Source organism: Cebidichthys violaceus, unplaced genomic scaffold (genome assembly GCF_023349555.1).
Source record: "Cebidichthys violaceus isolate CVI_PGR_0920_01 unplaced genomic scaffold, fCebVio1.0.p SCAF_24, whole genome shotgun sequence".
NCBI lineage: Eukaryota > Metazoa > Chordata > Actinopteri > Perciformes > Stichaeidae > Cebidichthys > Cebidichthys violaceus.
In genome coordinates this window covers 287,501-299,459 of record NW_027176417.1, presented here as the reverse complement: position 1 = coordinate 299,459, position 11,959 = coordinate 287,501, and the positions used below count along the sequence as shown (strand labels likewise).

The window sequence follows — 11,959 nt, the reverse complement described above, 5'->3', positions numbered from 1 at the left end:
TCAAAAGACCTTCCCTCCATAGCATATCATGAGCCTTTTCTACGTCACAGAACACTGCTGCCACAGTTTCTGTGTTAACCTGTGCCTTTCTTACCTCATCTTCTAGACATAAAATTCAATCCAAGGTTCCCCTAGCTTTCCTAAATCCACTCTGACTCCCTACTAATATCTGTTGTTTCTCTAAATAATACATTCATCTTTTGTTTACCATGCGTTCCATAAGTTTACATATATGTGATGTTATGTTAGGCCCATTGGTCAATAATTTGATGGGTTACTAACTCCTTCCACCTTGCTGGTATGTTACCTTCCTCCCACACTTTATTATACAAGGTTAGTAACTTATTCAGCCCATCTCCACTTAATTGCTTTACCATAATGTAACATATTTCATCATTTCCTGGGAGCAGTCATTCCAGCTTTAGCAACTGCTCTTTTTAACTCCCCCATTGTAAATGGAACACTCAATTCATCTTCAGTGTTCTCCTCCTTCCTGTTTTCAAATCTTGTTTGCTCTCTAATTCGTTTTCCTTCGTCAGACACATTTGTGTATCTTTACAAAAGTATGAACCAATGTCTCCTCTTTCTCTTTATTAGTCACCGCTACTTCTTTTCCAGTTGTTAGCACAGGATACCTCCACTCTCTTCTGTCCCCTCCCATCTTTCTCATACCAGAGGTCTTCAACAGGGGGTCCGCGGAGGTACTGCAGAGGGGTCGTGACATTTTTGGTTAATTAAACAATTTTTCATAAATTCTTTTTAAATATTTCTTCCCCCCCCCCCCAAATTGAAATGTCTTTAACTACACCTTAACATGAATCCAACATATTGTAGTGCATGGATAAATGGAGGCAGAAGATGTTATCTTTCAGTCAGAAATGCACACATTCAGCGACAGGCAATAGCTTAGTATTGAATGCACAATAATGAGGTATGTTTATACATGGCACGAGGCCCAGTTTAATATAAAACACAATTGTATACAATATATATATATATATAGTAGGGGGTCCCTGCTCCATCTCTCTATCAGTTTGGGGGTCCTTGGCCTGAAGCCTTGAAGACCTCTGCTCTAGACCTATAAAACCGAAGCCTCTGACAAGCACCCTTGTAGCATATCCCTGCATTTCTTGTCAACACTGTTTCCTCTCCTGTTCCTTCTACCCTTGTAACTTTGACACTCTTTGGAATATGATATAAATGTCTCCCTTTCTCCTCTCTGCCCCACATTCTTTTTTCTTTTTTTTTTTTGCCACATTTGCTTGATATGTTCCCAAATGATACACTTGACCTCCGCTCTACTGAAAGTAATCTTCATAGATTGGCTTTGTTTAAACTCATCGGGCCTCTCATTCCCACTCTCCCCTACATGTACCTGACCTCCCTGATGACATATTCTCCTTCATGCAGTTTGTCTTGACGTCTGCCAGTTATAAACTCTCCCACCTCTTCCCATTTTGTGCAGCTTAATTAGCAAACCTTTTTCTATGTCAAAAAAATGATGGACTCTTTATGTGCCTTTCTTATTTCAGTCTGTAGCCTTATCACTGAGCCCATGGTGTTCCTTCATATGAAAATCGTTCTTCTATCATCCTTTCCATTATCTTACAAATACTGGATGTTAGTGCTATTGGTCTGTAGCTGGTGGGTTTAGATGGCTCTTTGCCAGCTGTTCTAATGGGAATCACTACTGCCTCTTTCCCTCCTCCCACACTCTGTTCTAAAGGCACAGCAGCTTCAAGAGGGCTCCTTTTCCCAAAAGCCTCAGCACAACGCAGCAGGCCTGATCATCCCCTGGTGATGTGGGTCTTGATCCATCTCTGGTTTCCTCCCTCCTGTCTAACACATCTGGATGCTGGTTCATTCTTCTTTCCCGTCTCCTTCTTTCTTCTTCTTCTTCTTCTTCCGACAAATGATCTGAACCATGAATCTTCACAAATGCCTTGGCGATCATCTCTACCTGTTGGAGACCGGCGATTTGGCTGTGTGCCCAAACCTCTGGCATTAAAGCGCCTCAGTGGCCTTGGCACATACACACTCACTGGGTAACTCGGATAACCCAGAAATACCTTCATCGGCACATTCTCTCCTTCAAACTCAATCGGTACTGATTCACTGTCCTTGTTGCTACTTCTCTTCACCCTCTGAAACAGTAACAAAGTACTCTCTGCTACAGCCACTTTCCTTGAATACTTATTTTTGTGTTGCTTTATATTATTACTGTAGCTTGCAAATGTATTTTTTTACATTGAACTGATGAGATAAGCTTGCAAACTGTGATTCACAGGCAGATTTGAACTCCTACTCCTACTGGACCAAGTAACAATTCAAATGTTGCCTAGTTACCTGTTGACACGGTTAAGTAAATACCATAAATGAATATTTCTTTGTTTCTATTATTCCATCACATTATTCCATAAATGAATGTCATGTTGGGGAGAATACAGCTGACAACTTTGAAGCCCACCTTATGTATTCAAATAATAACAATATCACTGCAATTAACCCTGACTGATCATCCATCAGAGACCATGACCTATGCGGGACACCATCCCATATTAATGAATAAATCAGGGACGTGCGGTTAGGGGCCTTGCCATTATGACAAGTAAAAAACAAATAATGCTAAAATAAATATTAATATTTCTCTACTGATCTGTGCTATGTAATGGTAAAAATATGCATAAATAACTGTGTGTCCTTGCTCTGAACCAGAAACTTGCATGTCAGCTATTAAAGGAAAAGGCTACAGAAAAAGTAGCAGAAACAACTATCTGGGAACAGCCTGTGCTCGTGATATTTTGTATCACGTTTAAATAAACGACAAGACAACTTTGATTCTCATCAAGACTCAGTTTATTTCAATTGATTGAACTACAAATTCTTCTCCCGATTTACATAGAAACTTTCCAGAACAGCTATAAATGTAATTTCTGTATGATTCCAATCATTTCAAGCATTTTTATAATCAAAATTGCTGAATTAGTGCATCTCTGTTCAAACGGAGGAGACAGTGAGGTGAGGCAGTGACCAGCTGTTCCTCACCTCAGACTGTGAATCCTCACTAACTTGGTTGAGTCTTTTACTTTCTCATTGTTTGTCACCACTGTAATATCTGTAGACTCTTTTATTATATGTCCTTTCTTTACATAGAATAGGTAATGTGTTTCACGTGTGTGTAGAACATATTTAGTGTTGCTAATCTGACATTAAACCGCAGTGAAAAAGCACAGAGGGACAAACAGTACTTCTGTCTCACTGAAGGGGGCGAGCGAGAGCCCACGGGTCGGTTCATGTTGTTCTGTCGTTGCTCTTCTTCTACACTTCTCTTCTTATATTTTGCTTTGACCACAAACATGTAAGATTCTATATCTAAGCTTAAAAATGTCTCAAAAACAGTGAAATATGACAAAATCAACAGCAATTCAACGTCGGACAGGTAAAGTAACCTTTTATGTGTTTGTTGTTCTCTTTATACATCCGGGTTGTTACGCAGATTATCGAGGAATCTCACGATTTTCGCGGGTGTCGCTCGCGAGCGCTCCGCTTCTGAAACGCTCTCGGTGGAATCAAATATGTACCTTAATGTGTGTGTAAAGAATGCTGATATGAAATATGAAAAACAACCAGTAGTCGGTGTCAGGCACGTGCACAGATAGACCCCTAGTGGTGCTCAAGCACCTGCCCTTTTGCCCTGAATGAGAAAAGTGCCCCTTCTACTGGAGCCCAATTTTTTCTTCATTCATCAGTATTTAAGAATAAAAATTACTCTCTCTGTCATCAATTCCCCCCCAAATGTGTTTTGATATCTGACGGGGCATTTATTTGAGTTCTTGTGAGAATTTCGCCCCGACATGCTCCGCGGCGCTCACAAGCCCCCGCCGCCTGCCCCCCCCCCCCTGCACAAACGGGTGCAGCCTACTTCTTCTCTGACCCGCAGCATCAGACAAACAGGTAATGACGGTGTTTGTGCAATCCCCCGACGTTGTTTGGTGATAAATTAACCACAACATTAGCGCCGCTGAAAACATTACGTCACAACTGGTCCGACGTTTCCTAAAAAAATAAACAAACAAAAAACTCACGAAATCCGTGATTTCAAAGCCTTGTCCAGCTGTTTACTGACAGATATACAGGCAGGCATCTTCTTTGTGTTGTTGTATAAATGCCGTTTAGACAATTTCGAAAGTATGTTGATCAGTATGTAGTATGTAGCCAATCATCTTTATTCATAAGGAAAATGTAAGCTAGCTGTCTAATCTAGCTAGCTGTCTAGTCAGAAAACAGTAAAAAATGTGTGTGTACTGTGTTGTCAGCTTTATAGAGATTATGTTTAATTTCATAAATAATTTTGGCGATGGGTGCCCTTTTTTTTGGTTTGAGCACCTGCCCCCCAAAATGTCTGTGCACGTGCCTGGTCAGTGTGCAAGCTGCCAGTTGAATGGTGATTTAAGCTTCTCTATTGGAGTCATATATTTGTAAATCTGATTTATGTAGAGTCAGAGCCTCACCAGCCACGAGCCTCACCGCACGTCACTGGAATAAATACATGGGGAAATGATTAAATAACCCATGTAAGCAGATGCATAAATGAGTGATTAATAAAATTCCACTTTCAGGTCAGTTTGTGTTAATGTATAACACAAACTGGAGACTTAAAGTTAACATAAATATTACCACACAATACTGGCATAGTGGAGTTTTCTCCCTGAGCCTAGTTGTACTGTGTTAATATTTGCAAACAGACCAACGTGTTATCCAAGACAACACACGACAGTCTGAGACCTCTTCACAGATGGAAACGCCAGAGCAACAGGAGAAGAACGGTGACTCCTTAATACATTCATATATTTCCACATTTATCAATTATCCGCGGCAACACGAACCAGCGGCCGCAGCTATTACTTTTCCCGCCGATAGGGGGCGTCTGCGTGACGACACGAGAGGCGCCTCCGCCGCCGCTCTCCTATTGGTCGACAGAGTTCTCCCTCACGTAGCGGTAGGCTGGACGCTCCTCACCGCCGGGCTACATAACTGTGGAGACCAGCTGCGAAGGAAGCCAGGAAGATCTCTACGCAGCAGGTAGGAAGTCCGGGCTTGTTGACTCACGCCTTGTTAACTTCTAGCTGAGGAGAAAACCCCGCAAAGGTTCCTTAATTAACGACCTATTCCTAATTAGCTAATGTGTCCGTTTGCTAGTGCTTCACGTGCGTTAGTTAGGGAACGATATGTGCGCGAGAGAGGAACATTGGTTTGGCGACGTTTTTTTATCCACTTTTTGAACACCAATTCATGAAATAACCTAGTACACACGGGTAACAGCTTATTAATATGCAATGTTAAGTTGTGTTTATTAAGTCCATAGCGCACAACATGCATTGATTTCTAAATCCGCTATTTCATCTCAAATAAAGCAACGGGTGAACGAACTTTGACACAAATAAACTCATAAACCTCCCCGTCTGTCTTCACTCTCAACTTGTTGCGTCACCAAAGAGGGAGGAAGTTCATTTAAACTATAAAATTCACTTATCATATCTTTGTAAAGTTAAACACCAAAAGGAAGTCAACTGCAGCTTCTTCTGCTGTGGTTTTCTTTGTAGATATGTAAGTTTATAAATTTAACCGACCAGTTCCAGTGTGTAAAAGAGTTTGCTTATGTAAAGTATGAGTATTAACAAAATGTACTTCCATACAAGACGATTCAGCCTTTTTGTGTTGTCGTTGATAGTAATGCAACAATGTAAAATGAGCTTTTTACTCTTGTACTTGAGTGAGGTGGCGCTCATTTGTATAATGGCTACTGGTTTAATCTATAACATTGTATTTTATAAACCGATTATATGTTCTGAATAGAAAATATAATCTGAAGAATAACTACAGTATTTTGTCATATATGTATAGGAGGTTAAAGTACAGGTACCTCCAAACCGAAGTGCAGTACTTGATCAAATGTAATGCCTTCCCTTTTACAGCCATGTACCTGTATCTCCTGGGGCTGGTGGTTTTCTACTACCTGTACCGCTGGTTTAGGGAGCTGCCCCGTGTCCCCGACATGGGCAGCAAGTATGTGTACGTCACAGGCTGCGACACCGGCTTTGGCAACCTCCTGGCCCGCCACCTGGACAAGATGGGGTTCAGGGTGATCGCCTCGTGTTTCAGCGAGAAGGGGGAAGAGGATCTGAGGAAGTCCTGCTCCAACAACCTGATCACAACACACCTAGATGTGCGCTCCAAGGACAGCGTTGCCAAAGTTGCAGCGATGATCAAGGATAAAGTGGGGGAGCGCGGTGAGTGGAGTGTTCACCCTCTCTTTTTGCTGAAATGTATCCAAAACTATTCGATTGGTTGCCGTGACATTTTGTGACTGGATGTCCTCTGTGATCCTCCTAGGCTTGTGGGCTGTGGTGAACAACGCTGGCGTGTCCGTCCCCTCGGGCCAGTGCGATTGGCTGACCATCGACGACTACAAGTCCATGCTGGACGTCAACCTCCTCGGAGTGATCGCGGTGACGCTGAGCGTCCTGCCGCTAATAAAGAAGGCCAGGGGAAGGGTGGTGAATGTAGCCAGCGTGTTCGGGAGGATCAGTGTTACAGGGGGCCCGTACCCTGTCTCCAAGTACGGCGTGGAGGCCTTCAATGACAGCCTCAGGTGAAACATTAACTCACACAATCAATTATTGGTCAGTATGTCTGACCAAAGATTCTTTTGCACTGATAAAACTGAATGTTTTCCTCAGGTTGAATATGGCACCTTTCGGTGTCAAAGTCCTCTGCATCGAGCCGGGCTTCTTCAAAACAAACGTGACTGACACCAATATCCTGACCAAAAATGTGACGATGCTGTGGGACAGACTGCCCCAGGACACGAAGGATGACTACGGAAGTGAATATCTACAAAAGGGTAAGTTTCTCCTCAACATTTCTGCGGGGCTCGTTTCTGTTTTAATTCCTAATTTATTTACTCATCCCGCTCCTTTTCCCCTCCCAGCAATAGACGTAATAAAAGTCAAAGTTACCAAGATCAGTGACGGGGATCTGATGAAGGTGGTCAACTGTATGGCGCACGCCATATCCGCCGTCCGGCCCCGCACCCGCTACTCCCCAGGCTGGGACGCCAAGCTGTTCTGGCTGCCGCTGTCGTACATGCCGACCTGCGTCTCCGATTATATCATGACCAAACAAGCCATTCCTATTGCCAAGCCGCTGCAGTGAATTGTGTAGGGTTTTTTTTTTTTCATCCATATGTGCACATTTTATGCAATAAAAGTTTACCAATGTAATACTGATGTTTGTCGTTCCTGATTCCTATGAGTGTGTGTAGATAACAATGACATGACCAATGCATTCAAGTAGTACTTTGTGTGTATCCGTCTCTGAAGACGACTTATCTACAGGCAGATAGTTCAGACTAATGTGGCCTTGAGGATTGATGGGAAGGTGTGAAAGGTCAGGGAGTCGCCATAAAGCAGCATCATTCACTCGATTACAAAGTACATTGAGAGTAGAGTTCATTTGTAAAACAAGCTTAAAACAATTTGAGTATTGCTACCACAGATTTCTTTCAAACCCTTTAACCAGCAAGTCCCTTGAGAGATCTTTTTTGGAGGCAGACCTTCCACAGACAGCCCTGTAGCAGTTTGTTCGCTGCAAGTCGCTGGCTCAGCATCAAAACTTCCCTGTGCATCTCATTGTCAAAGTGCTCAATATACAGACTGGATTTTCACCAGCGCAGCAGAGAGACAGGACTTTGATTTAGTTTCCACAGAATGTATTAAAGTGTTTTCTCTTGCCTGCCTTGGATGGTAATGTTAAATGATTGTGGGACCTCAGAAATTATACTTACGGGTAGATAGCTAGTTTTAGGCCTTGCTGTCCCTACTGGTTATTTTTTACTTTGACCATTAAATTGAAAGCCATGTTTACAAGTTATATTTAACTTTGTTAAACAGTTTCGTCCCCGAGTCTAAGACTTCTGATCCACCTGGCACATTCAGCAACTAGTTATAAAAGTTACATTTCCTTAGCCCTTGTATTATGGTACTATAGCTTTTTTTTTTTTTTTTTTAACCCTCAAAAGTTGAAACAATCACTCATCCAATAGTTTGTCCACCGTTTTATTTCAGTACGTGACAAGCTGCAACAGTTCAGATGGCTTTAACATGACTCAACACAGCCATCTAGTGGTCAGAGTGGATAACAGCCACTTCATGAAACTCCTCCTTATGAACATTCTAAACTACAACTATTAAAGCATGGGAAATATACAGTTGACAAGTTTTGTGTAAAGACAGCGTTTTATTCCATCTTCCATTGGAAACATTAAATAGAACTTTCTTTCATGGATGACGAGACAGGTACATTTTGACATGTTTTACAAACCAAGTGCTCCTAAAGCACAGAACCCCTCTCCTTTTTGTTTTTATCCTCCCCTTTACAGCTAGATTGTTTACATGTTTATGAGTGCTCCTCAGCCAGCTTCTCAGCCTTCAGAACCACTTCCTCGATGGGGCCGACCATGTAGAAGGCCTGCTCGGGCAGACTGTCGTACTCGCCTGCCGGGAAACGGGGAAAGAAAGTATTAACACTACGAAGAGAGCCGGAGAAGTTGAGGGGCACAAAGCCATAAAAGTACTTTCACTTGACGGCACTTACCGTTGAGGATACTCTGGAAGCCCTTGATGGTTTCCTTGAGGGGCACCAGCTTTCCCATGTGGCCGGTGAAGACCTCGGCCACCTGGAAGGGCTGGGACAGGAAGCGCTGGATCTTGCGGGCGCGAGCCACCGTCAGTTTGTCCTCCTCAGACAACTCATCCATACCCAGAATGGCAATGATGTCCTGCAGGGATTTGTAGTCCTACAGAGGGGGGGGGGAGTAACATTTTTAGCATCGACAAAATAAACCAAACTAAATAAAACGTTTTTGAAAAGATGATAGAGTCTCAAACCTGAAGGATTTTCTGCACGCCACGGGCGATTTCATAGTGCTCTGTGCCGACGATGTTGGGGTCCATGATACGGGAGGTAGAGTCCAGGGGGTCGACGGCGGGGTAGATACCCAGCTCAGCGATGGCGCGGGACAACACAGTGGTGGCATCCAAGTGAGCAAAGGTGGTAGCGGGGGCGGGGTCAGTCAGATCGTCAGCGGGCACATAGATGGCCTGGTGGAGAGAATACAGTCATTTAATAGCAGCTAGTCAGCTCTTTATGAACAGCTCCAGGCAGTTCGCCTCACTGAAGGAGTGTTTACCTGCACGGATGTGATGGAGCCCTTCTTGGTGGTGGTGATTCTCTCCTGCATGGTACCCATGTCAGTGGCCAGAGTGGGCTGGTAACCCACAGCAGAGGGGATACGCCCCAGCAGGGCGGACACCTGAGGAGCAACATGACTTTTGGTCACCATCAAGCACGCCATTCAAAATAGAAAGAGTGGGACTGCGTCTGAATTTTAAAAATTAGAAGCTACAACTCAGTCAACTGCGATAACAAAGGCATCTTTGTTTGACAGACCTCAGAGCCAGCCTGTGTGAAGCGGAAGATGTTGTCGATGAAGAGCAGCACATCCTGACCCTCCTGGTCACGGAAGTACTCCGCTACGGTCAGTCCAGTCAGAGCCACTCTGGCGCGGGCGCCGGGGGGCTCGTTCATCTGTCCGTACACCAACGCCACCTAGCAGGGGACAACCATCGGGGTTAAAGGGTTGATGCGACACGCCGAATGTAACTTACTCACTATCTCGTGCCTAAACCCTCACCTTGGAGGTGGTGTCCTTCAGGTTGATGACGCCGGACTCAATCATTTCATGGTACAAGTCGTTTCCCTCGCGGGTGCGCTCTCCCACGCCGGCGAACACAGAGTAACCACCATGGGCCTTGGCCACGTTGTTGATCAGCTCCATGATCAACACAGTCTTGCCCACACCGGCACCACCGAACAGACCTTTGGCCACGAGGAACAAAAGCGTTAGTTTAATTCACCAAGTGGCTTCAAAGATCCCAGCATACGAGCCGTCACCTATCCTGTCTGTAGAGCCACAATGGTGGGCAAACGTGTGTTTAAGCACATACCGATCTTTCCTCCCTTGGCGTAGGGGGCCAACAGGTCCACCACCTTAATGCCAGTCACCAGAATCTCCTGCTCCACACTCATGTCAGTGAATTCAGGGGCCTCAGCATGGATAGGTGCAGTCCTGTGGGGTGGGGTGGAAGCATTTTTGTTTAATAACAGCACTTTTATATGGTCCATTTTTTTAAGACATTTTGTTTCGAGTCATTCAAATATTGTATCGTTGTATCCAAGGTGAACTCACTGCTTGGTGGAGATGGGACCCCTCTCGTCGATGGGCTCGCCGATGACATTCATAATCCTGCCCAGAGTCTCGGGACCCACTGGGATTCTGATGGGGGCGCCGGTGTCCACAACTTTCTGTCCACGGACCAGACCCTCGGTACCATCCATAGCAATGGTACGCACTGTGCTCTCCCCTATAACACAACACAGTCTAAATTTAATTTCCCCTGTATGAATGCAATGCTTTCTGCTCACATGGGTACAGGACATGACCGTTATACTTGTAGTTGCTCACCAAGATGCTGTGCCACTTCCAGGACTAGCCTGGACTCACGGCCGGCGACTTCCAGGGCGTTGAGAATGGGAGGAAGGTCCTCATCGAACTGGACGTCGACGACGGCACCGATGACGGCCACAATGCGCCCGGCGGGGGCGGCTGCAGCGGCGGCAGGTGCGACATAGTCCCTGCCTGTAAAGTAAAGCAGACGGTACGTGCAGTTAGCTCGGTAGCATACATGTGTGCTACAGCCATGACCTTGCAATGCCAGCGGTGCTCTGGAGTCTTGAACGCACCACCCTGTCCGCTGAAAAGCACCAGAGACAGCTGCGTGTCTGGCCGCTCCGGCTCAATGTCAAGCGATTGTTGTCGGCCAAACGATGAATTAGCTTTAAACGCAACTGAAATGACTCGAGTGACGCCCTTTAAGAAGTCAATAAGTGTACATGCGTTGAGTTGAGGTAGACTTTGATCAGTATAAACAGTTGACAAGTCAGTTCATCGACTACGTAACGGTAAAGTGGAGAGACTGACCGATGAATGAAGTATAATTCGAGCTAACATTGCTAATGCGACTACTGCTAATGACAAACGCAGGGCATTCAATGGCAAGTACGGTTCATAGTTTAACAAACAACCTTAATGCTTTGTTTTTTTTGTAGATAAGCTGAATGTAGGTAAACGTTGCAGACGACTTTATATTGTTGCTAAACTACTAGCCAGACTTTGCTAAAACGCAACTTGCAACGCTAGCTTAGCATGCTGTGCACAGTCTCGCACCGCCTCATGTCATTACACAAAGGTCATTGCTGCTAGCACAAGTCAAACACAGCCTAGTCGTTTTCTGACGCGTGACATCCGTCAATAAGAGCATGTATGCACACGTGTAGCCGTATACACGGTTTGCATTACTCCAGCAGATTCTCAAATTAGACATGTTAATGTTGAGGCCTGCTACGCCGCCGACGGGCAGCCAGCGTGTGGCTAGCAGCTAACGTTAGCCGTGCCGCTGCCCTTCTGACAGGCGCATTTCTCTTCGTAGGATTTCGCTGAAAAGCACCAAGCATGCGGGACTTACGTGAGAGGACGGCTGGGGATCCAACGAGGGCCTTCAGGGGCTGGACCCCAGGCTTGAGAGCCTGCAGTGCCCCGGTGCAGCAGCGTCCCACAGCTCCTAACATTGTCAAAATGGCTGAAGGTGGAAAGAGACGGAGGAACTTGCGGCTTTATAATGAAGGGCCGACGAGGCGAACTGCGCGTGCGTGCAACGTAAGTCGCTAAACTGAGCATGCGCAGATGGTAAGCCTGTTCAGCTGACATTCTGCCCTCCAGAGCTGGACGATTTGACAGTAAATGACTGCTGAATGACAGTCCAAACTAAAAGTTACACAT

General features: G+C 45.0%; 3 protein-coding genes across 3 annotated transcripts in view; 2 read left to right on the top strand and 1 right to left on the bottom strand.

Moving 5' to 3' along the window:
- The first annotated feature begins 4,976 nt into the window (after positions 1-4,976).
- LOC137879116 (retinol dehydrogenase 7-like) lies at positions 4,977-7,283 on the top strand. Its single transcript, XM_068719696.1, has 5 exons — positions 4,977-5,082; positions 5,976-6,290; positions 6,394-6,652; positions 6,741-6,904; positions 6,992-7,283. The coding sequence occupies exons 2-5, from the start codon at positions 5,978-5,980 to the stop codon at positions 7,213-7,215; spliced, it is 960 nt and encodes a 319-aa protein (XP_068575797.1). The 5' UTR covers positions 4,977-5,082; positions 5,976-5,977; the 3' UTR covers positions 7,216-7,283.
- An 818-nt stretch (positions 7,284-8,101) lies between these two features.
- atp5f1b (ATP synthase F1 subunit beta) lies at positions 8,102-11,781 on the bottom strand. The gene is made up of 10 exons (XM_068719343.1): positions 11,646-11,781; positions 10,586-10,759; positions 10,310-10,484; positions 10,068-10,189; positions 9,755-9,939; positions 9,511-9,669; positions 9,251-9,373; positions 8,949-9,161; positions 8,656-8,857; positions 8,102-8,555 (listed from the first exon to the last, which is right to left on the bottom strand). Exons 1-10 carry the CDS (start codon positions 11,746-11,748, stop codon positions 8,458-8,460), a joined length of 1,554 nt encoding a protein of 517 aa, XP_068575444.1. The 5' UTR covers positions 11,749-11,781; the 3' UTR covers positions 8,102-8,457.
- LOC137878875 (collagen alpha-1(XXVIII) chain-like) overlaps positions 11,754-11,959 on the top strand; it is a 35,469-nt gene continuing 35,263 nt past the window's right edge. Inside the window, exon 1 of the mRNA XM_068719344.1 lies at positions 11,754-11,836. Within this exon, the coding sequence (XP_068575445.1) occupies positions 11,799-11,836 (38 nt within the window). The 5' untranslated portion in view covers positions 11,754-11,798. The remainder of the gene's footprint in view (positions 11,837-11,959) is intronic.

Excerpts from the sequence above, each read along its gene's own strand:
- LOC137879116 (XM_068719696.1), top strand. The coding sequence starts at position 5,978 with ATGTACCTGTATCTCCTGGGGCTGGTGGTTTTCTACTACCTGTACCGC. Across the intron at positions 6,653-6,740 it reads GCCTTCAATGACAGCCTCAG|GTTGAATATGGCACCTTTCG; the intron begins GTGAAACATTAA and ends TGTTTTCCTCAG. Across the intron at positions 6,905-6,991 it reads AAGTGAATATCTACAAAAGG|CAATAGACGTAATAAAAGTC; the intron begins GTAAGTTTCTCC and ends TTCCCCTCCCAG.
- atp5f1b (XM_068719343.1), bottom strand. The coding sequence starts at position 11,748 with ATGTTAGGAGCTGTGGGACGCTGCTGCACCGGGGCACTGCAGGCTCTC. Across the intron at positions 9,940-10,067 it reads CGCCAAGGGAGGAAAGATCG|GTCTGTTCGGTGGTGCCGGT; the intron begins GTATGTGCTTAA and ends TCGTGGCCAAAG. Across the intron at positions 9,162-9,250 it reads GCTCCATCACATCCGTGCAG|GCCATCTATGTGCCCGCTGA; the intron begins GTAAACACTCCT and ends TCTCTCCACCAG.